Source organism: Salmo salar, chromosome 23 (genome assembly GCF_965601325.2).
Source record: "Salmo salar chromosome 23, fSalSal1, whole genome shotgun sequence".
Classification (NCBI taxonomy): Eukaryota; Metazoa; Chordata; class Actinopteri; order Salmoniformes; family Salmonidae; genus Salmo; species Salmo salar.
In genome coordinates, this window is record NC_138313.1 from 34237029 (window position 1) to 34261406 (window position 24378).

Here is a 24378-nt window from a genome sequence, read left to right on the forward strand (position 1 = left end):
GGCTGGACGGGCTAGAGGGAAAGCCATCAATATCTCTGGCTTGTCAATCTGTGGAACAGGCTCCAGTGCGCAGCAGAAATGTGTTATATTTTCTGTTGGCAAGTACATCCCTTCCACACGGTCCATGACACAAATGTTCCCCTCGTTCAACACAACCTGAACACCTAATGCCTTCATTTTAAATATATGCAGGGTGTTTTTCGAAAGTGTTTCACTTTATCCGAAACTGAGAAGTGGGTCTTATCCATCAGTGGTACAAAGGCTGTGGCAGTGACATTTTCTTATGGGTTTTATCCCACAAATTATAGGCATTTTTATTAGTTTCACTCAGAAACAGTCAATGGCCTATGGTAAATCCAAAATGCAACCATTTAGGAAAACTCAGAGAATTGACAGATTTACACTAGCAAAACCCATCTAGTGCAGTAGACAGCATTGAAAGGCGGATGGAAAAATACCAAACAAACTAAGCCCTGGTGTCCAACACTTTTTAATATGGAAAATGACAGATAAGGTAAAACACATATTAGTTAACTTTTCATACAAGAATTTAAAAATACCTAACTAACCACAACAATAAAACATATTACACTTAAAACATCTATACACAGGCAAATGTACACAATATAAAACACATATATACACTCTTTCAATATATTATTATATAGAGATTTTGTTTCTTTACCTTTAAAAACTGGAAGCCAAGCAGCTTGAAGAGGGAGTGTTTCACCTAACTGATAACTATCACACTTGGATGCAGTGAAAAATACTGAGAATATCACACTGAAACCAAATACATATGGATAGGTAGTATTTTCATTTAGTTGTTGGATCATCCCATTTATGAAACATACATATTTTCAGTAAATATGACAACACAGAGGAACTAAATGTGGAGTGTTAACTGTTAGGTGCCAAATGATGATACTGTAAAGATATTGTGTCTTAAATTTCCACAAAGGTCTCTGCACTATAATAGACCATTTTCACCATCTTAAGCCTGATAGGCCTACTTTCTATGATTATGATGTCTGGCAGGGTTGTGTGCATCGTGACGTATTCCCAACAAACATGAAATATTTACAAAGATTTTTTTTGATAAGCTGCCTTACATCCAGGCTCACAGACGACAACAACAGTGTTATGATGAATTTCACATTTCAAGCATCCTGTAACTGTCTTAATCCAATTTACAAACAGTGTGAAAATGGAAAGAGCATTACGCACTTAACCGTCGACAGATCCCACATGATTGCGTGCATTCAGACTCATACTCAATTAAGTGGCAGATGCTGGCAGCCATCATGTATATGGGGGACAAGAAGCACTGGGATCCTTTTTGAGTGTTAAATCCTTCAAATGGTTCAGTGGCAGGAAAAGAACCACAACATTCACAAATGCAAAAGAAAAACATCTCTGACCTCTAGGTACTCTGTCCTCAAGCTGGGGTCACTTCAACTTTGAGTCCTATTTTCCCTTTACATAAGCAGCAGAACCAGGAGCAGGAATGTGACCAGACTGGGGGTGGCTGTAGCCAGCATGTGTGGCCCCCCTCTGTTGAGTTGGACACGAGGAGTCCTCGGAGAGTTCTGCTTCAGTTTGCTGGGAGGAAGGGCCTTCAGATCCTCCAGGGCCCCGTAGGCTGCCATGGAGAACTCAGGGTCCCCCGTGGTGAGCAGGTCAAACACACAGGAATGGAAGTACACGTCCTCCACCTGCAGGGTCTCCCTGCACTTGGCTGTGGCGTGCTCCACTGTGTAGGTCTGGTGTGGGGGCAGGAGGGGCCCCACCTCAGGGTTAGACCCGGAGCCTGGGAGGCGGGGGTGAAGAGGCTGGCGCCCCAGCATGTGCTCCTTGATGAGCTCGTTGCGCGGGCATCCGTGCAGACAGAGCTGCAGCCCACTGTTCTCCTCAGAAAAGTCAAGGGTGTCCTCCGGCATGCGGATGGCAAAGGTAAGGTAGCGGCCCACACTGCGCACTATGATGGACGTCCCAATGTAGCGGGCCTGGATCTTCACCAGGCGGCCCCCGGAGCCGCCCTTCTCTACGATCCATAGACTGCCCCCCTCCCCACCACTCCGCGTGCCATCCTGGAAGGCAGAGGGTAGGTCCTCTGTGGTGGCCTGGTACACCTTCTGCTCCGTACAGCCATGGTACGACTTGAAGATCACCGTTATCTGAAAGATGCAAACAAAGAGATGCCAGTGAATGAAAGTCTGTTCCTGATTTAATTGGAGGCAATTCAATTAACGTCTACCCTTCTACTCTTTCAATAGTACTGCATGAAGGTGAAATCTGTTAAAAGTTGTGTCCTGCATACCGGTACACAGATTACTAATAGGTCTACTAAGCAGCAGAACCAACAGAAGCATTCAATAATGTAATACCATGTTGAGCCACAGTATGTCAGCAGGACCTTCACTATTTATGACAAGGGGAACAGTTCATTTCAAAGTTTGAAAACCCAAATTCCTGTCTTTCTCTTGGAAAAGGTATAAAACTATTGTGTAATCTGAAGGAAGGAAAGCACCGTGAGCAGAAATATTCATTATGCTCTTTATTTTTCAGTAAATATGGACTAGAAAACATCACTAACACATAGATGATGTCTTGGCCCACCAATTTAGAGATAATCAACCCCAAAGAAACAACTAGGCCTACTCAATATGTGCCTTCTAAAACAAATATCAATGTAAATGTCATAAACCATTGCATATGTATGGCTTCATACTTTTTCTTGAGAGAGTGCAGGATCAAACAAACCCAGCTGTCTGATAGGCCCATAAATCCGAAATACCTTCCACTACAACTGCCACAGGGTCTGGACTACTCTCTGACAACTCTGGAGCCCAGTCTGGATTTTTTGTACTAGGCCGACATTTCTTCAAAGCTGTTCGTAAAAGAGGTGGCTATGGTTAACTTTACAGTTAAGGGGATACTGTTTTTGATGAACGATTTCCTTTCTGTACTGTAAGTTGAAAATGACCCCCAATTCAAGCAGACGGTGGGGACATGCGGGTGTTGGCACCGGCACCCTGACTTACAGCTTTGTATTTTTCCCCTCATATGCACTCCAAACTAATTTAAATAGTTGGGTCTGAAATCTGCTCAAACGGTTCTCTCTTTAGTAGTGTTTGGCTTACTTTGAAAACGCATATGCAATCTAGCGAAGGTTATTTACTAAAATCCTTGAGGTTCATGGATTTCAACAAACTCTGATATGAAAGAAACTTGCAGACCACAGTCAGTATAACTTTGTTTTTTATAGAATCTAGCCTATATGATTTGGCCTAGGCCAATTTCTATTGGTCTTCTCAGAGTCTGGCTAGTCCAAAACCCAATCATTGGTGCTGTTGCTTGTAATTCACATGAGCTGAAAATAACAGTACTGATAAAAATAGATTCTCTTAGAAAATAAGCAAATGTGGCAAGGTGGGCTAGCACTAGTAAAATCGATAGTAGGCCTACTTTTTAGTGTCTACCAAGTGTTGTATTCATCTAGTGCATATCTACAAATAATACGTTGAGCTCCAAGTATGGCTATATTTATACTGAAGACCAAAGAACCAGACTTAAATTCAGACTTCAGGGATCAGATTCTATTAAGAAAAGCCAAACTCAATCAGTAGAATCAAAAATATGCTGCTTCTACCGAACAACTTCTTTATCTTTCCAAATAATTCCATATTTACACAAAAAGATCTGTTAATTATTTGACTAGAGAGCTGAAAAAGGTTATCCAATTGTGGGAGAGGAAAATGTTTGAGCAAGCGTTAATCCCTACCATATGACTACCCATGTGTTAAAGGTAAAGCGCTCAAGCATGTCCCTGATCCAACCCCACTAAATGACCCAGTCTTTCCACTGGTGTCTGGAAGAGGAAGGTCAGAGGTAGGGTCTCTGGAGGCAGTAGAGACAGATTGAATCCTAACTTGAGATAATATTTCTATATATTGAACCATCGTGCCAATCTCCCTTTGACTTCAATGTATGACATACAGTACCAGTCAAAAGTTTGGACATACCTACTCATTCAACGGTTTTTCTTTATTTTTACTATGTTCTACATTGTAGCATAAGACATCAAAACAATAAAATAACACATATGGAATCATGTATTAACCAAAAAAGTGTTAAACAAATCAAAATATACTGTAAATTTTAGATTCTTCAAAGTAGCCACCCTTTGCCTTGATGACAGCTTTGCCCACTCTTGGCATTCTCTCAACCAGCTTCATGAGGAATGCTTTTCCAACAGTCTTGAAGGAGTTCCCACATATACTCAGCACTTGTTGGCTACTTTTCCTTCACTCCGTCGTCCAACTCATCCCAAACCATCTCAATTGGGTTGAGGTCGGGTGATTGTGGAGGCCAGGTCATCTGATGCAGCACTCCATCACCCTACTTATTGGTCAAATAGCCCTTACACAGCCTGTAGGTGTGTTTTGGGTCATTGTCCTGTTGAAAAACAAATTATAGTCCTAAAAATCTCAAATTTGGACTCATCAGCCCAAAGGACAGATTTCCACCGGTCTAATGTACATTGCTCGTGTTTCTTGGCCCAAGCAAGTCTCTTCTTATTATTGGTGTCCTTTAGTAGTGGTTTCTTTGCACCATGAAGGCCTGATTCACGCTGTCTCCTCTGAACATTTGATGTTGAGATGTGTCTGTTACTTGAACTCTGTGAAGCATTTATTTGGGCTGCAATCCGAGGTGCAGTTAACTCTAATGAACCTTTCCTCTGCAGCAGAGGTAACTCGGTTTTCCTTCCTGTGGCGGTCCTCATGAGAGCCAGTTTCATCATAGCGCTTTATGGTTTTTGCAACTGCACTCGGTGTTATTGACGTTTTCTGGATTGACTGACCTTCATGTCTTAAAGTAATGATGGACTGTAGTTTCTCTTTGCTTATTTGAGCTGTTCTTGCCATAATATGAACTTGGTCTTTTACCTAATAGGGCTATCTTCTGTATACCACCCCAACCTTGTCACAACACAACTGATTAGCAAAGCTGTCGTCAAGGCAAAGGCTGGCTACTTTGAAGAATCTCAAATATAAAATATATTTTGATTTGTTTTAACACTTTTTTGGTTACTACATGATTCCATATGTGTTATTTCATAGTTTTGATGTCTTCACTATTATTCCACAATGTTTAAAATAGTAAAAATAAAGAAAAACCCTTGAATGAGTAGGTGTGTCCAAACGTTTGACTGGTACTGTACATTAAAAGTTCAGGTATCTTTGTTATGATTGAGCCCTAAGTTTTTCAGTGTTTTAATGACATTACTGTCAGTAACATGACCAGATGTGAACCCATAGCACAGCTTACCTTGCTGGTGGCGGTGGCACTGGAGCCCAGGACAACAGGCACGTTAGTCACCTGCACTGACAGGTAGCGGTTATCGATGAGAGGCCATGCCCCCTCCACCTTGCACGTCTGGAACTCGTCGCGGAACGTCCGCAGGTGCGGGTCCCCGAATAATCCACAGTGGGCGTACTTCTTCCCCTGGCCTGCGGGGCCCAAAGCCAGCACACGGCTCTCGTAGTCGCATAGCTCGGACACGGCCGGCCTGGAGGTGCTGGTGGCCTTGGCCGAGGAGGTGGGCCCGTCGCTGGAGCAGTTTTGCTGGGAGAAGAGTTCCTTGATGCGGAACACAGCTGAGTGGTAGACCAGGTCGCCCCTGCAGCTGCGCGCCGTGCGTCGGGTACACAGGGCGTAGGCGCGCAGGGCGATGCAGTAGTCCACATCGGACGGGGAGTCCTCTTGGAGACCACTAGAGGGTGAGGTAGAGGCCACGTACTCCGCATTGCAGCGCTGGATACGGCACTGCTGGCAGTGTGCTGTGGGGAGGGAGGAAACAGTAGGCAGGTGCTACATGTTTATCATCGCTAAAGTTGCCAACAACCCCCAATAACAGGTGATCAGAAACATTAGGGGGAAAGTACTTTGTTTAGAATTTGAACCATGTGTAAGTCAAAGCGAAGATATAGCTAGGCCTAGTTCATGGTAGTGTATACGAATTAGAGGTCGACCGATTAATCGGAATGGCCGATTAATTATGGCCGATTTCAAGTTTTCATAACAATCGGTAATCGGTATTTTTGGCCACCGATTTGACGATTATTATTATTTTATTTGTTACACCTTTATTTAACTAGGCAAGTCAGATTAAGAACACATTCTTATTTTCAATGACGGCCTAGGAACGGAGGTTAACCGCCTTGTTCAGGGGGGATTCGTTTTTGCAACCTTCCGGTTACTAGTCCAACGCTCTAACCACCTGCCTTACATTGCACTCCACGAGGAGCCTGCATGGCAGGCTGACTACCTATTACGCGAGGGCAGCAAGAAGCCAAGGTAAGTTGCTAGCTAGAATTAAACTTATCTTATAAAAAACTATCAATCTTAACATAATCACTAGTTAACTACACATGGTTGATGATATTACTAGTTTATCTAACGTGTCCTGCGTTGCATATAATCGATGCGGTGCCTGTTAATTTCTCATCAAATCACAGCCTACTTCGAGAAACGCGTGATGATTTAACAAGCGCATTTGCGAAAAAAGCACTGTTGTTGCACCAATGTACCTAACCATAAACATCAATGCCTTTCTTTAAAATCAATACACAAGTATATATTTTTAAACCTGCATATTTAGTTACTATTGCCTGCTAACATGAAATTGTGTCACATCTCTAGCGTTCATTGCACGCAGAGTCAGGGTATATGCAACAGTTTGGGCCGCCTGGCTCGTTGCGAACTAATTTGCCAGAATTTTACGTAATTATGACATAACATTGAAGGTTGTGCAATGTAACAGGAATATTTAGATTAGGGATGCCACCCGTTAGATAAAAGACGGAACAGTTCGGTATTTCACTGAAAGGAAAAAACTTTTTGTTTTCGAGATGATAGTTTCCGGATTCGACCATATTAATGACCTAAGGCTCGTATTTCTGTGTGTGTCACGTCCTGGCCAGTATATAAGGTTAATTGTTTTGTAGTTTGGTCAGGGCGTGGCAGGGGGTATTTGTTTTCTGTGGTTCGGGGTGGTGTGTTTTGTGTAAAGGGTGTTTGATTTAGTAATTCCGGGTTTTGGTTTATGTTTAGTAATTCTATGGTTAGTCTAGGTTGTGTGTTTCTATGTTTGGTTGATTGGGGTTGGGACTCTCAGTTGAAGGCAGGTGTTGTCTATCTGCCTTTGATTGAGAGTTCCATATATTAGGGTGTGTTTGTATGTGTGATTTGTGGGTGATTATTCTGTGTATAGCCTTGTGCCTTACCAGACTGTTTATTTGTCGAGTGTTCGTGTTTTGTTATTTTGTATGGTCATTTTTGAGATTAATTAAAAATCAAGATGAGCATTCACGTACCTGCTGCGTATTGGTCCTCATTCACCGACAACAACTGTGACAGAATCACCCACCACCAAAGGACCAAGCAGCAGAGGAAGGAGCAGACGGAGTTCGAGTTGGACTGGCGGGAGAAGTGGACTTGGGAGGAAGTTCTGGACGGGGCCGGACCCTGGCATCAGGCTGGGGATTATCGACGCCCGCAGGGGGAAATTGAGGCAGCCAAAGCAGAGAGGCGGTGGTACGAGGCCAAGTACGCGCTGAAGGAGAAGCACGAGAGGCACCCCCAAGAAAATTTTGGGGGGGGGCACACGGGTAGTTTGGCTAGGCGTAAGAAGAGCCGGAAGCCAGCTACTCGTGGTTATATGGAGGAGCGTATGGGGTGGAGAGCACTATGTTTCGCTGAGGAGCGCACTATCTCACCCATACGCACGCATAGTCCGGTGCGCGTTATTCCAGCCCCTCGCAGGTGCCGTGCTAGAGCGGGCATCCAGCCTGGTAGGAGGATGCCTGCGCAGCGCATCTGGTCGCCGGTACGCCTCCGAGGACCAGGCTACCCAACTCCCGCTCTACGCACGGCTACCATCAGGCCCCTGCACAGCCCAGTCTGCCCTGTACGAGCACCCCGCTCGTACAGGGCTACTAGTTCCATCCAGCCAAGGCGGGTTGTGCAGGAGGTAAGATCTAGACCGGCTGTGCGCCTCCATAGCCCTGGGTTTCCAGCTCCTGTCTCTCGTGCGGACCCGGAAGTGCGTCAACCCAGTCCGACTCGTCCTGTTCCCGCTCCCCGCACTAGCCTGGAGGTGCGTGTACATAATCTGGTAAGCCCAGTACCAGCACCACGCACCAGGCTACAAGTGCGTCAACCCAGCCTCGCCAGTCAACAGTCATCGTCAGAGCTGCCCGCCAGTCAACAGTCATCGTCAGAGCTGCCCGCCAGTCAACAGTCATCGTCAGAGCTGCCCGCCAGTCAACAGTCATCGTCAGAGCTGCCCGCCAGTCAACAGTCATCGTCAGAGCTGCCCGCCAGTCAACAGTCATCGTCAGAGCTGCCCGCCAGTCAACAGTCATCGTCAGAGCTGCCCGCCAGTCAACAGTCATCGTCAGAGCTGCCCGCCAGTCAACAGTCATCGTCAGAGCTGCCCGCCAGTCAACAGTCATCGTCAGAGCTGCCCGCCAGTCAACAGTCATCGTCAGAGCTGCCCGCCAGTCAACAGTCATCGTCAGAGCTGCCCGCCAGTCAACAGTCATCGTCAGAGCTGCCCGCCAGTCAACAGTCATCGTCAGAGCTGCCCGCCAGTCAACAGTCATCGTCAGAGCTGCCCGCCAGTCAACAGTCGTCAGAGCTGCCCGCCAGTCAACAGTCGTCAGAGCTGCCCGCCAGTCAACAGTCGCCAGAGAGGTCAGACTGCGCTGAACTGCCGGAGAGGCCAGACTGCGCTGAACTGCCGGAGTGGCCAGACTGCGCTGAACTGCCGGAGTGGCCAGACTGCGCTGAACTGCCGGAGTGGCCAGACTGCGCTGAACTGCCGGAGTGGCCAGACTGCGCTGAACTGCCGGAGTGGCCAGACTGCGCTGAACTGCCGGAGTGGCCAGACTGCGCTGAACTGCCGGAGTGGCCAGACTGCGCTGAACTGCCGGAGTGGCCAGACTGCGCTGAACTGCCGGAGTGGCCAGACTGCGCTGAACTGCCGGAGTGGCCAGACTGCGCTGAACTGCCGGAGTGGCCAGACTGCGCTGAACTGCCGGAGTGGCCAGACTGCCCTGAACTGCCGGAGTGGCCAGACTGCCCTGAACTGCCGGAGTGGCCAGACTGCCCTGAACTGCCGGAGTGGCCAGACTGCCCTGAACTGCCGGAGTGGCCAGACTGCCCTGAACTGCCGGAGTGGCCAGACTGCCCTGAACTGCCGGAGTGGCCAGACTGCCCTGAACTGCCGGAGTGGCCAGACTGCCCTGAACTGCCGGAGTGGCCAGACTGCCCAGACTGTCCCGAATTGCCAGACTGCCCAGACTGTCCCGAATTGCCAGACTGCCCAGACTGTCCCGAATTGCCAGACTGCCCAGACTGTCCCGAATTGCCAGACTGCCCAGACTGTCCCGAATTGCCAGACTGCCCAGACTGTCCCGAATTGCCAGACTGCCCAGACTGTCCCGAATTGCCAGACTGCCCCGACTGCCCCCCGGCGATGCCAGAGTGGCCCGACAGCCTGGAACGGCCGGAGCCAGAGCCACCTCCAGAAATAGGTGGGTTGGGGAGGGGGGGTGTAGCACAGTGCCGTCGTTGACGGCAGCCACCCTCCCTTCCCTCCCTTTAGAAAAGGGGACTTTTTGTTGGTGTTGCTTGGGGTTATTTTTTGTTAAGGTGCTTCTGGGGTAGCACCTTTAAGGGGGGGGTACTGTCACGTCCTGGCCAGTATATAAGGTTAATTGTTTTGTAGTTTGGTCAGGGCGTGGCAGGGGGTATTTGTTTTCTGTGGTTCGGGGTGGTGTGTTTTGTGTAAAGGGTGTTTGATTTAGTAATTCCGGGTTTTGGTTTATGTTTAGTAATTCTATGGTTAGTCTAGGTTGTGTGTTTCTATGTTTGGTTGATTGGGGTTGGGACTCTCAGTTGAAGGCAGGTGTTGTCTATCTGCCTTTGATTGAGAGTTCCATATATTAGGGTGTGTTTGTATGTGTGATTTGTGGGTGATTATTCTGTGTATAGCCTTGTGCCTTACCAGACTGTTTATTTGTCGAGTGTTCGTGTTTTGTTATTTTGTATGGTCATTTTTGAGATTAATTAAAAATCAAGATGAGCATTCACGTACCTGCTGCGTATTGGTCCTCATTCACCGACAACAGCCGTGACAGTGTGTTTATTATAATTAAGTCTATGATTTGATAGAGCAGTCTGACTGAGCGGTGGTAGGCACCAGCAGGCTCATAAGCATTCATTCAAAAAGCACTTTTGTGTTTTTTTGCCAGCAGCTCTTCATTGCGCTGTTTATGACTTCAAGCCTGTCAACTCCCAAGATTAGGCTGGTGTAACCTATGTAAAATGGCTAGCTAGTTAGCGGGTGCGCGCTAATAGCGTTTCAAACGTCACTCGCTCTGAGACTTGGAGTAGTTGTTCTTCCCCTTGCTCTGCATGGGTAACGCTGCTTCGAGGGTGGCTGTTGTCGATGTGTTCCTGGTTCGAGCCCAGGTAGGAGCGAGGAGAGGGACGGAAGCTATACTGTTTTACTGGCAATACTAAAGTGCCTATAAGAACATCCAATAGTCAAAGGTATATGAATAGCGTATAGAGAGAAATAGTCCTATAATTCCTATAATAACTACAACCTAAAACATCTTACCTGGGAATATTGAAGACTCATGTTAAAAGGAACCACCAGCTTTCATATGTTCCCATGTTCTGAGCAAGGTACTTAAACGTTAGCTTTCTTACATGGCACATATTGCAGTTTTACTTTCTTCTCCAACACTTTGTTTTTGCATTATTTAAACCAAATTGAACCAAATTGAACATGTTTCATTATTTATTTGAGGCTAAATTGATTTTATTGATGTATTATATTAACTTAAAATAAGTGTTCATTCAGTATTGTTGTAAATGTCATTATTACAAATAAATAAATAGAAAATCGGCCGATTAATCGGTATGGGCTTTTGGTCCTCCAATAATCGGTATCGGCGTTGAAAAATCATAATCGGTCGACCTCTAATACGAATGTGTTTTGTGTCTCAACTCTTTGTAAGAATGAACATTGATAATGAAAAAACTGCTTAACACAACTGTAACCACCATATAATGAAAAAAAATGCCAATAGAAATCACTCTTATTAGTTTGTTCACGGCCTAATAACTTTGCTATAGTGAATTTTGAGGGTTTAAACACATCAGCTGTACAGCCTAGCTACATGCAGCAGGACAGCCAAACCTTTCCACCTATGGAGTTTACGTCAATAAAGAGCTCATTAAAACCCAACTACACCAGCCAGCCCACACGGGAATGGTCAGTCTCAACCTATTTCCCTCAACTCACCCTCACTGAAATAACACAGTGCTTCACTGCTGGAGGAAGCCAATCTGTGTAGTTTATTTAAGGGTGTTGAATATGGTTTGGCTGTTGCTGGGTCAATATGGGGGGCATTAAGGAGCATGGCACATGACCACTGTATGCGAGGCAGAATTCAGACCCAAAAGGTACTGCACAAAGAGCCGTGCTTGTTCAGCATTGAGCAACAGCTGGCCAAGGATGTTGGGATTGTATAAATTTGGCACTTCCTGTGTGAAGTTATTACTCAGTACTGTGCATCTGCCAGTGAATATGTTGGGGGCGACAAGGAGACTATGTATTCCAATGTTTGATGTTTTGAGAATATTATAGTCTTATCTTGAAGCTCTAGATGCCAGGTGCATTTGCATTACATCAACTTATTGCCTGTGCAAGTGTCATAAGATGTCACAGACATAACACACACATAAATAAACAGCCTCAATAAGACTGAAAACTGAAACATAAACCATTTTTTATTAACATCTGACATAGGCTAATCAACAAGTCCTCCAAACTGTTCTAAAACCAAAGGGCATGATGAACTTGCCAATAATAAAAATATTGAAATATTTTTCCCAGACAGTCCGAAAAGATCCTTGGTTGCAAACTGTGTGAATACATTCTCTAGTAACTGAAGCCCACATAAGTCTTGGCAACTGTTAATCAAAACTGAGATGAGTGTGAGAGGTCAACTCAGAAGCATTCTACCATCCCTCGTCTGATTTCCGCCAATGATCTCCCTGCAAGCACTGGGGTCACTGAGCTCGGCTATGATTGTCCATTTTTGACAATCGCGGCATATAGAGCTATAAACAACCATGGTTATCCCTATAGGCTCTTTATGGCCAGCCTTTGACAAGAGGCAATGTGCGGAAAACATGGGAAAGGATTAAGAAGAGAATAGGACGAATTTGCATTTATAACAACATATTTCAATAGGCTTGAGAACAATTTAAGGGAAACAAAATAAACTGAACTAATCTGTGGAATAGAGGTTGGCTTTACCTGCTTGCTGTTTCATTACAGTATGTAAACAAGGCAAGCATGGCATATCCAGTTTAATAAGAATTATCATCATCCTGCTATGTACATGAATACACTCAAAATGCACAATAACCATGTCATAGCAGTCTACCACATTATGGGGAAGTAATAATTTAACTGGGGATGATTAATGGACAATGAATATTCCATGATTATTATGCTGAACTACATTGAAAATTATTCAACTATCACTAACAACATAGTGCAATGCGTAAACGTCGCTAATTGAAATCCATTCAAATAGATTTCATAGCGCCCAACTGTATGTGAAGTTTATCTAATGGTCTATGGAGAAAAGCATCAACGCCTTACACATTCACGTCTCAACGCCCCATTGATTTGTTGACCTTCCCATTTCTACCACTCTTTTGTGAGTGAAACTTGTGTTTGTAATATTATGCAGTTTTCAAAGACCTGCAAATGTAATTTAAAGTCAAAAAGCTAATCACCACGCATACACACTTTGTTTCGTTAGTTAGATGCATGTTTTGGTAACAAAGCATCCAAACGTCTGACGATGTATGGCGCATGCACACAACAAAGCTCAGGCCAAAAAAATGTCAAGTTACTGTACGATGGACACATTCAGAGGCCGAGAAGTCTGACACCATGCCATGCATGGTAACAAATTAAGCATGAACAAAACACCATCTAACGTTTCATTTTGCAAGGTAAACTAGTCACGGCATTAACAGCTGGTTCGCGTGTTACGTGTTAAAACGTATTAGCAATTTGTTGCTACTTTCTACAAACAACATGTTTGAATACAACGTGAATAGGTTATCAAGCCAAATGCTAACGATCTTTATTAGCGGACTTCTACAAGCTCGAACTTTATTCAAGACTTTGTGTGTGAATATAGTATCGATAAAGTATAACTACGATCGTGAAAAAAAAATACATAAATGAAGACTGCTCGTGATTAATGCTACTTGACGGATTTAGCGAATGTAGCTAAAAGTTCGACCGAAGTAGCTCGTGTTGTCTAGCTAGCTAACTAGCAACAGCAGCCTGTTGGTTCGCGACGATGGCTGCTAGCTAGCCTGGTATAGGCCAATGACTACCGTTAGATTTGAAGGTCTAGGCACACAGCAAAAGACCGCTGATTACCGATTTAACTTGTAGCTATTTACTGTTACTATAACTACATGCACATAAATATACTGTAAACAAAACACACTGCCATATTTTAGTTCCTAAATATTTAAGAAAGCGAGTGTTTTTGTGAACAAGTCTCGCTCATCTCGCACCATTTAGCACAGCCAAGAAAGTTTTCCATCATCCATTCGGGATGCGGGGAAAATGTTTTGCATGCACACAAGAGAACATATATGAATGTTGCCTTACCTGGTCTGAGCAGCAGCGAAAGTAAAGCCATCGTAAAATGAATATAATTCCAAAGCTGCCGCTTAGCCAAGTTTTGAGGTCCGCTTCTCCCCATGCCAATCCATTCAGTTAGAATGGAGTTCTTCGACTGATGCTCATCGACGCTATAGCTGCGGGAAATTAGACAAAAATTCGTATATTTTCCCTGCGCTGTCATTCAAAAGGGGTCTAGTCTTCAGGGCGGCTCTACGTGGGAGGGGTCTAACAGAGTAGACGGGGATCAGAGGTGGTTGTTCGCCAATGAAACACTAATTATTCGTTAACCACTTGATATTTACATAAGCGGTTTGTGGCAATTATGGAACATTGGGACCAAGCCAATGGAAAGTGTTTCTAAAGACAATGAAGGCGGTGCAAAATATTGTTGTGTAGTATTTGGGAGGGAGTTAAAATAATAAGTAGCCGGTCAGGAAAGAGTGATGATGCAAATTATAGTTTTTCTCACATCTAAATACAGCATGATTTTTTGGCAGCCAACGTGATTTAATCTCAAGCCTGAAATAGTGAACCTCTTTCTGGGGAGAGTTTGAGATAGGAGTTGTAGCTCTGTCCACATAGCATGCCCCTCTGCAATATAACGCATTCAGCTGTGGCAGTTGTCCTGTTTGAGCTCCCTGGGTCTCAACAGAGCTGCAGAGCAAATGGCCCAATGCAAACAATCGTGTTGTTTCTCTGCTCTAAGCATTACATTACTTTCTCCACCTGCTGAAGAAAATTCTCACCCAGGATGACAATGGTGTCATTAATGTCTAGCTTTGCTATTCATGCTAGGTGTTACATGGTAGTAAACGACCCTAGGTTTGAATACAGATGTGTCACATATATCAGCATGAATGCATGAAGGGAGTGAGCTTCAAGATACTTTTGTCACTTTGCTATTACGCTGAAGCTTTGTAAGGCGAGGCAGGTCACGTCATACACGTTCAGAGGTGACCTGTGTTAGTGTATGCACACATATGGATTTGCATATGGAAAATTCTAAGGTAACGATGCTGAAATGTACACTACATGGCCAAAAGTATGTGGACACCCCTTCAATTTAGTGGATTTGGCTATTTCAGCCACACCTGTTGCTGATGGGCTCCCGAGTGGCACAGCGGTCTAAGGCACTGCACCCCAGTGCTAGAGGCGCCACTACAGACACCCTGGTTCAAATCCAGGCTGTATCACAACCCTCCGTGATTGGGAGTCCCATAGGGCGGCGCACAATTGGCCCAGCGTTGTCCGGGTTTGGCCAGTGTAGGCTGTCATTGTAAATAATAATTTGTGCTTAACTGACTTACCTAGTAACATTTTTTAAAATACTTGTAAGTAAAAACATAGTTCTGTTTTTAAATATTTATGAACAAATTTCCGGATATCTTCTAAATTACCCACAATGCACTAACTATTTCTCAACGTCATATGGAGAATCTACTCTGTGCTACCGAGTTCGAATGCTAGCGCGGTAGCAAGCTCAATATGGCTAATGTTAGCCACTAGCCATGCTAGCCACACAAGCTCACAGAACGGGATCGAGTGCTGAAGCACATAGTGCGTACAAACTGTCCTCCGTTGCAACACTCGCTACCGATTTCCAAACTGCCTCTGGAAGCAACATCAGCACAAGAACTGTTTGTCGAGAGCTTAATGAAATGGGTTTCCATGGCCGAGCAGCCGCACACAGGCCTAAGATCACCATGCGCAATGCCAAGCATCAGCTGGAGTGGTGTATACCTCGACTCAATTGGACTCTGGAGCAGTGCAAACGTGTTCTCTGGATTGATGAATCACGCTTCACCATCTGGCAGTTAGACGGACGAATCTGTAACATTTTCAGTGGAAATTGTTAAAAGTCATCCTTGTGCATAGACTTGGTTTGTTTAACTTTACAGTCATTGGTTTTTGTTTGGCATACATTTTAAATTGAGAAGTCTCAGCATCACTCTGTTACTATGGAATTGCTCGTATGTTACCCTGGATGTTGTTTCATACCGGAGGTCACTAAGCATTGCCAGAGATGGTAAATCTGGTCAATATGTGGCATTTTCCCCTTAGTATTACATCTCTATAAAGATGAACAGCTTGTCATTTGAACACACACAATACAGGAGAGAAACTTTCCATTAATTATTTTCTCTCAGCTAACCTCTGCTATTATTTTTTCCATTACATTTTCAGTTAGCAACTTGTATGTTACTCCTCCATTTGTGGCCAACTTTCCATCCCTTGCCTCGAACGACACTGCGTCTTTCATTTCCACAGCTGCAAAGCCGGGCCACCTGTACAGAGCAGCGCTTAAAGAATCAGTGGATTTTGATGCATGACCACCACAGTGTTTCTGTGGTTCTCGTGTCATGTGATTGTACATTTTTTTATGGATAACCAATTACCCAATCAAATATTGGTGTAAAGAAGATCAACAATCATACTGCATAATTTCTTAATTGGGTGTAAAACTGAATTAACTCAGACAATTTGGACATTCTGTGCACCGGGCGACATACCTCTTCTGACTTTATTAGAAGCAACTGAACTTAGACAGGTATTGGATCACTGGTTTATCTTTACACATGATGGTTCCTCTGGCCCACACAATTCTGTGATTCAGGTGCTGTGTCAGTCTTGTGAAAGTTCCTCACAGTCCTTGTCGATGTGGGGTTGATATACAGTGCCTTCGGAAAGTATTCAGACTGCTTGACTTTTTCCACATTTTGTTACATTACAGCTTTATTCTAAAATGGGTGAAAGAAAACAATCCCCTCCGCAATCTACACACAATATCCCATAATGACAAAGCCAAAACAGGTTTTTAGAAATGTTTGCACATTAAAAAAGAATAATAAAAAATTATCTTATTTACATTAGTATTCAGCCCCTTTGCTATGAGAATCAAAATTGAGCTCAGGTGTGTCCTGTTTCCATTGATCATCCTTGAGATGTTTCTCAAACTTGATTGGAGTCCACCTGTGGTAAATTAAATTGATTGGACATGATTTGGAAAGACAAGCACCTGTCGATATAAGGTCCCACAGTTGAAAGTGCATGTCAGAGCAAAAACCAAGCCATGAGGTCGAAGGAATTGTCCATAGAGCTCAGAGACAGGATTGTGTCGAGGCACAGATCTGGGGAAGGGTAGCAAAACATTTCTGCAGCATTGAAGGTCCCCAAGGACACAGTGGCCTCCATCATTCTTAAATGGAAGATATTTGGAACCACCAAGACTCTTCCTAGAGCTGGCCACCCGGCCAAACTAAGCAATTGGGGGAGAAGGGCCTTGGTCAGGGAGTTGACTAAGAACCTGATGGTCACCCTGACGGAGTTCTAGAGTTCCTCTGTGGGGACGGAGCAAAGTACAGAGAGGTCCTTGATGAAAACCTGCCAGAGCCCGGACTTGAACCCGATCGAACATCTCTGGAGAGACCGTAAAATAGCTGTGCAGCAACGCTCCCCACCCAACCTGACAGAGCTTGAGAGGATCTGCGGAGAAGAAAGGGAGAAACTCCCCAAATACAGGTGTTCCAAGCTTGTAGCATCATACCCAAAAAGACTCTATCCTGTAATCGCTGCCCAAGTACTGAGTAAAGGATCTGAATACTTATGTACATTTCAGTTTACATTTTTCATAAATAAGCAAACATTTCTAAAACCTGTTTTTACTTTGTCATCATAGGGTATTCAAATCAAATCAGGCGGGACACAATGCAAATAGTCCGAGTAGCCATTTGATTACCTGTTCAGGAGTCTAATGGCTTGGGGGTAAAAGTTGTTGAGAAGCCTTTTGGTCCAAGACTTGGCGCTCCGGTACCGCTTGTCATGCGGTAGCAGAGAGAACAGTCTATGACTTGGGTGGCTGGGGTCTTTGACAGTTTTTAGGGCTTTTCTCTGACAGCGCCTAGTGTAGAGGTCCTGGATGGCAGGCAGCTTAGCCCCAGTGATGTTCTGGGCCGTACGCACTACCCTCTTTAGTGCCTTGCGGTCGGAGGCCGAGCAGTTGCCATACCAGGCAGTGATGCAACCAGTCAGTATGCTCTCGATGTTGCAACTGTAGAACCTTTTGAGGATCTGAGGACCCATGCCAAATCTTTTCAGTCTCCTGAGGGGGAATAGGTTTTGTCGTGCCCTCTTCACGACTGTCTTGGTGTGTTTAGACCATTCTAGTTTCTTGGTGATGTGGACACCAAGGAACTTGAAGCTCTAAACCTGCTCCACTACAGCCCCGTCGATGAGAATGGGGGTGTGCTCGGTCCTCCTTTTCCTGTAGTCCACAATCATCTCCTTTGTCTTGATGACGTTGAGGGATACGTTGATATTCTGGCACCACCCGGCCAGGTCTCTGACCTCCTCCCTATTGGCTGTCTCGTCGTTGTCGGTAATCAGGCCTACCACTGTTGTGTCATCTGCAAACTTAATGATGATGTTGGAGTTAGGCAGGTTACCTTGGTGCTCTTGGGCACAGGGACTATGGTGGTCTGCTTGAAGTATGTTAGTTTTACAGAATCAAACAGGGACATGTTGAAAATGTTAGTAAAGACACCTGCCAGTTGGTCAGCACATGCCCGGTGCACGTTTCCTGGTAATCCGTCTGGCCCAGCGGCCTTGTGAATGTTGACCTGTTTAAAGGTCTTACTTACGTTGTCTACGGAGAGAGTGATCACACAGTCGTCCGGAACAGCTGATGCTCTCATGCATGCTTCAGTATTGCTTGCCTCGAAGCGAGCATAAAACTGATTTCGTGTCACTGGGCAGCTCACGGCTGTGCTTCCCTTTGTAGTCTCTAGTAGTTTGCAGGCCCTGCCACATCCGACGAGTGTCGGAGCCGGTGTAGTACGATTCAATCTTAGTCCTGTATTGGCGCTTTGCCTGTTTGATGGTTCGTTGGAGGGCATAGCAGGATTTCTTATAAGCTTCCGGGTTAGAGTCCCGCACCTTGAAAGCGGCAGCTCTACCCTTTATCTCAGTGCGAATATTGCCTGTAATCCATTCTGGTTGGGGTATGTACATACAGTCACTGTGGGGACAACATCCTCGAAGAATCCCGGAACATATTCCTGTCTGTGACAACCTTTGTTATGAATAAATCCACATGCGTTGCTACAATATTTCATGTCTTATAGACCTAATGAATATCTGAGAATTTGTGCTGCAGGGGGTTTGAAATGTGTCCGTTTACGAACCAGCCATAGATCAAGACCAAAATTAGCTGAACAAACACGGTTTTTAGATTGAAAATTAATACATTTTAGAATAAGGCTGTAACATAACAAAATGTGGAAAAAGTCAAGTGGTCTGAGTACTTTCCGAAGGCACTGTATATAGTGGAGGGGGAAATGAAGACATCTCAACCCAAGTGGAATGTTTGGATTGTTCTGTTCTGCCAGAAAGGCACAGTGGATACACTGTGCCAAGTCTGTCCCCTGAGGGTCAACTTTACCATGTTTGTTCAGCTAATTTTGGTATTGATCTGCTTTATGGCTGGTTCTTCAACGGACACATTTCAAACCCGCTGCTGCACATGTTTTCAGATATTCATTAGGTCTATAAGACATGAAATACTGTAGCAACGCATGTGGATTTATTTATAACAAAGGTTGTCAGGTTGTCTCTCACCTGTCAACATCTTCAGGATCCGGAGACATCATTTCCTGCAAGAAAAAAGTGAAATGTGTTATTGAACACAATTATTGTTGAATATGGTTTTAGGAAAAAGAAACCAATCTGATGCTTAGAGCTACCTTTTTCACTGTTTATGTAATCTTTTTAGCCTACTTTAATAACTGAATCCAAACAATAACTGAAAGACGGCAGTTGTAAATTATAACAATTCTCCAGCTATACCCTGAATTGTGAATGGATCCTCTCTAAATAAATTTTGACTCTCTGTTTGTATTCAAACACCGCTCAGTGAAGCAAACAGTTTATTAATCCAGGTGACCAGATTCATTCTTCACATGAAAGAGACCCCCTGAGCATATGGCATTGCATGTCCCAGTAAATATGCATATTCTTCCTCTCAAAATAAGGAGGGGGGGTGTATCATGTACATTTTTGATCTGAATCCAGTGCATTTCTACTGACACTAGATCACTTGTTCTAATACAATATAAAAATGAGGTCAGTCTGGTAAAATTAGCCATCCGCTTAACTGCAGGCCTGAACGCCAGGCCAGTGAGAAGGAACAGTTGGGCTCCATTTTTGAGTTGGAGAAATTAGAGAAATAAATGGGGAAAAAGGAGATCAGAGGTATTTTGGCATGAAGCAAAGGTAGGTATTGGAAGAGTGATAATATATAGGATAATTTCCATGTAAAAGGACCCATGAGCACCAACATATAAAGTGGTTGGGTTAAATGACACGTTTCAGTTGAATACATTCACTTGGACAATTTACTATCCCCCTTTCCCTTTCATAGGAGCGAGTCAAATTGGATTTCAAATGAAAGCTAAGAGTATATATTTTTTATTTTTTATTAAGTCACAGTTGAAGTCGGAAGTTTACATACACTTAGGTTGGAGTCATTAAAACTCGTTTTTCAACCACTCCACAAATGTCTTGTTAACAAACTATAGTTTGGCAAGTCGGTTAGGACATCTACTTTGTGCATGACACAAGTCATTTTTCCAACAATTGTTTACAGACAGATTATTTCACTTATAATTCACTGTATCACAATTCCAGTAAGTCAGAAGCTTACATACAGTAAGTTGACTGTGCCTTTAAACAGCTTGGAAAATTCCAGAAAATTATGTAATGGCTTTAGAAGCTTCTGATAGGCTAATTGACACAATTTGAGTCAATTGGATGTGTACCTGTGGATGTATTTCAAGGCCTACCATCAAACGCAGTGCCTCTTTGCTTGACATCATGGGAAAATCAAAAGAAATCAGCCAAGACCTCAGAAAATTTTTTTGTAGACCTCCACAAGTCTGGGTCATCCTTGGGAGCAATTTCCAAACGCCTGAAGGTACCACGTTCCTCTGCACAAACAATAGTACGCAAGTATAAACACCATGGGACCACACAGCCGTCATACCGCTCAGGAAGGAGACGTGTTCTGTCTCCTAGAGATGAACGTACTTTGCTGCGAAAAGTGCAAATCAATCCCAGAACAACAGCAAAGGACCTTGTGAAGATGCTGGAGGAAACAGGTACAAAAGTATCTATATCCACAGTAAAATTTGTCCTATATTGACATAGCCTGAAAGGCCGCTCAGCAAGGAAGAAGCCACTGCTCCAAAACCGCCATAAAAAAGACAGACTACGGTTTGCAGCTGCACATGGGGACAAAGATTTTACTTGTTGGAGAAATGTCCTCTGGTCTGATGAAACAAAAATAGAACTGTTTGGCCATAATGACCATCGTTTTGTTTGGAGGACAAATTGGGAGACTTGCAAGTCGAAGAACACCATCCCAACCGTGAAGCACGGGGGTGGCAGCATCATGTTGTGGGGGTGCTTTTCTGCAGGAGGGACTGGTGCACTTCACAAAATAGATGGCATCATGAGGGGGGAAAATTATGTGGATATATTGAAGCAAAATTTCAAGACATCAGTCAGGAAGTTAAGGCTTGGTCGCAAATGGGTCTTCCAAATGGACAATGACCCCAAGCATACTTCCAAAGTATTGGCAAAATGGCTTAAGGACAACAAAGTCAAGGTATTGGAAATTGGTGGGCAGAATAATTTTAAAGTATTTTGTTTTGGATACATTTTCCTGCCTTCTCTACTGTAGGTTTAAGAAACATTGCTTTGAAATGATATTACCAAAAACCCATGTACAGTGCATTCGGAAAGTATTCAGACCTCTTTACTTTTTCCACATTTTGATATGCTACAGCCTTATTCTAAAATGTATTAAATTAACATTTTTGCTCATCAAGCTACACACAATACCCCATGATGACAAAGAAAAAACAGGTTTTTAGATATTTTTGCAACTTTATAAAAAAAAACAGAAATACCTTATTTATGTAAGTATTCAGATCCTTTGCTATGAGACTCGAAATGCAGGTGCTCAAGCTCGAGCTCAGCTCAGCTCAGGCTCAGCTCGAGACTCGAGCTCAGGTGCATTATGTTTCCATTGATCATCCTTGAGATGTTTTTACAACTTGATTGGAGTCTACCTGTGGTAAATTCTATTGATTGGACATGATTAGAAAGGCACACACCTGGCTATATAATGTCCCACAGTTGACTGTTCATGTCAGAGCAAAAACCAAGCCATGAGGTTTGTTGGAATTGTCCATAGAGCTCTGAGACAGGATTGTGTCGAGGCACAGGTCTGTGGAAGGGTACCATAAAATGACTGCCGCGTTGATGTTCCCCAAGAACACATTGGCCTCCATCATTCTTAAATTGAAGACGTTTGGAACCACCAAGACTCTAGCTATTTGGCCGCCTGGCCAAACTGAGCAATCGGGGCAGAAGGGCCTTGGTCAGGGAGGTGACCAAGAACCCGATGGTCACTCTGACAGATCTCCAGAGTTCCTCTGTGGAGATTGCAAAACCTTCCAGAAGGACAACCATTTCTGCAGCACTCCACCAAGTAGGCCTTTATGGTAGAGTGGCCAGACGGAAGCCACTCCTCAGTAAATGGCACATGACAGCCCACTTGGAGTTTGCCAAAGGCACCTAAAGGACTTTCAGACCATGAGAAACAAGATTCTCTGGTCTGATGAAACCAAGATTATACTCTTTGGCCTGAATGCCAAGCGTCACATCTAGTGGAAACCTGGCATCACTCATCACCTGGCAATACCATCCATACGGTGAGACATGGTGGTGTCAGCATCATGCTTTGGGAATATTTGTCAGGGACTGGGAGACTAGTCAGGATGGAGGGAAAGATGAACAGAGCAAAGTACAGAGAGATCCTTGATGGAAACCTGCTCCAGAGCACTCAGGACCTCAGACTGGGGCGAAGGTTCACCTTCCAACAGGACAACGACCCTAAGCACACAGCCAAGACAATGCAGGAGTGGCTTCAGGGACAAGTCTTTGAATGTCCTTGAGTGGCCCAGCCAGAGTCCGGACTCATACTCCATCTAACATCTCTGGCAAGACCTGAAAATAGCTGTGCGGCTATGCTCCCCATCCAACCTGACAGCTTGAGAGGATCTGCAGAGAAAAATGGGAGAAACTCCCCAAATACAGGTGTGCCAAGCTTGTAGTGTCACCCAAGAAGACTCAAGGCTGTAATCGCTGCCAAAGGTGCTTCAACAAAGTACTGAGTAAAGGGTCTGAATCCCGATGTAAATGTGATATTTCAGTTAAAAAAAAAAAAAAAAACTGTTTTTGTTTTGTATTATGATGTGTAGATTGATAAAAAATAGCAACATTTAATCAATTTTAGAATAAGTCCGTAAGGTAACAAAATGTGTAAAAAGTAAAGGGGTCTGAATACTTTCTAAATGCACTCTATATTTAAAGGGTAGGTAGCATAAACATAACCACATATAACATATGGATCTGCATTATTATACACATCAAAAGTCCCAATGCAAAGTTGTACCTCACTTTTCTATTTTTCGAGTTATTACATAAAACTGATCAGAATGAAAATGAAGGCCGAAGTCTTGTCGGAGAATGTTTTTCTGGAATGTGATGGACACGGCAAGCCAGCTTATACCCTATAATGTAAACTCCTACAGAAATAACTTCAAATGTATTACTTCAAATTAATCCAAATAATTTGCACTCATGACTACTGGTTGTAATTACATTTTCAGCCAATTTACAAGCAAATACTTTATGAATGTATTGATGTTACAAATCAACTTGCACGGTTGTTAGCCAACTAGCCTGCTAACGTTAGCCCTACTAGCCTGCTAACATTAGCCCTGCCAGCCTTCTTAGGTTAGCACTGAATGAGTCAGTCAGTTGCTATCAACACTTAGCTTGTAGCTACATTAAAGTTAACCAAAGTTTTGGAAATACATAACTCCATCTAAACAATTGTCAAAGCATGTTAGCTATATTCAATTATATTAGCAAGCAAGCCAGCCTGCCAACTAGCTATTAGCCTAACCAGCCTAGCCAACCACCATGAACACAACTAACACAACACAACTAAAACATAACTGCAGATCAAAAGCAAAGAGAGAGCAGAGACTTACAGATTGACTTACAGGCCCATCTTATGGTAAAACGTGAAGATCATGAGGATGCACATGGCCACTCGTGCCCCATCTGTTCATTGTTTACATCACACTTCCTCGAGATTGGTGGATTGTTGATCACCACCGCCAACACTTGGTCTGGAATGTAATTACATGCTAGCATGGCAAGTGGCTAACGTTAGCCAGCTTGTGCTAGCTACCAAGCTAGCATTCAAACTCGGTTGAACTGAATAGTTGAGAAATAGTGGATTGTGGGTAGTTTAGAAGATATCTGGAAATAAGTTAATAAATATTTAAAAAACCCAAAATATAACTATGTTTATACTTACAGGTAAACAGATCGTGACTGTTAATAAGTCTTTGACCACACTGTGTTGTTACATTGGTGAGTCTAAACTCATGCTTCCTTCGCTTTAAGATATTTACAAATTTCTCTCCCTCATGAGGATGGAG

The 24378-nt window shown here is 43.9% G+C and overlaps 1 protein-coding gene across 2 annotated transcripts; it reads right to left on the reverse strand.

Moving 5' to 3' along the window:
* Positions 1-472: 472 nt before the first annotated feature.
* On the reverse strand, positions 473-24024 carry LOC100195363 (RGM domain family, member A). 2 transcript variants are annotated; one of them, XM_082967827.1, is made up of 4 exons: positions 23923-24024; positions 19418-19452; positions 5332-5843; positions 473-2177 (listed from the first exon to the last, which is right to left on the reverse strand). In XM_082967827.1, the coding sequence occupies exons 2-4, from the start codon at positions 19425-19427 to the stop codon at positions 1479-1481; spliced, it is 1221 nt and encodes a 406-aa protein (XP_082823953.1). In that variant the 5' UTR covers positions 19428-19452; positions 23923-24024; the 3' UTR covers positions 473-1478. The 2 variants fall into 2 exon arrangements, with proteins under 2 accessions (XP_082823953.1, NP_001133864.1); NM_001140392.1 differs by lacking the exons at positions 19418-19452; positions 23923-24024 and adding an exon at positions 13790-13948 and having other exon boundaries at positions 475-2177.
* Between the last annotated feature and the right edge of the window lie 354 nt (positions 24025-24378).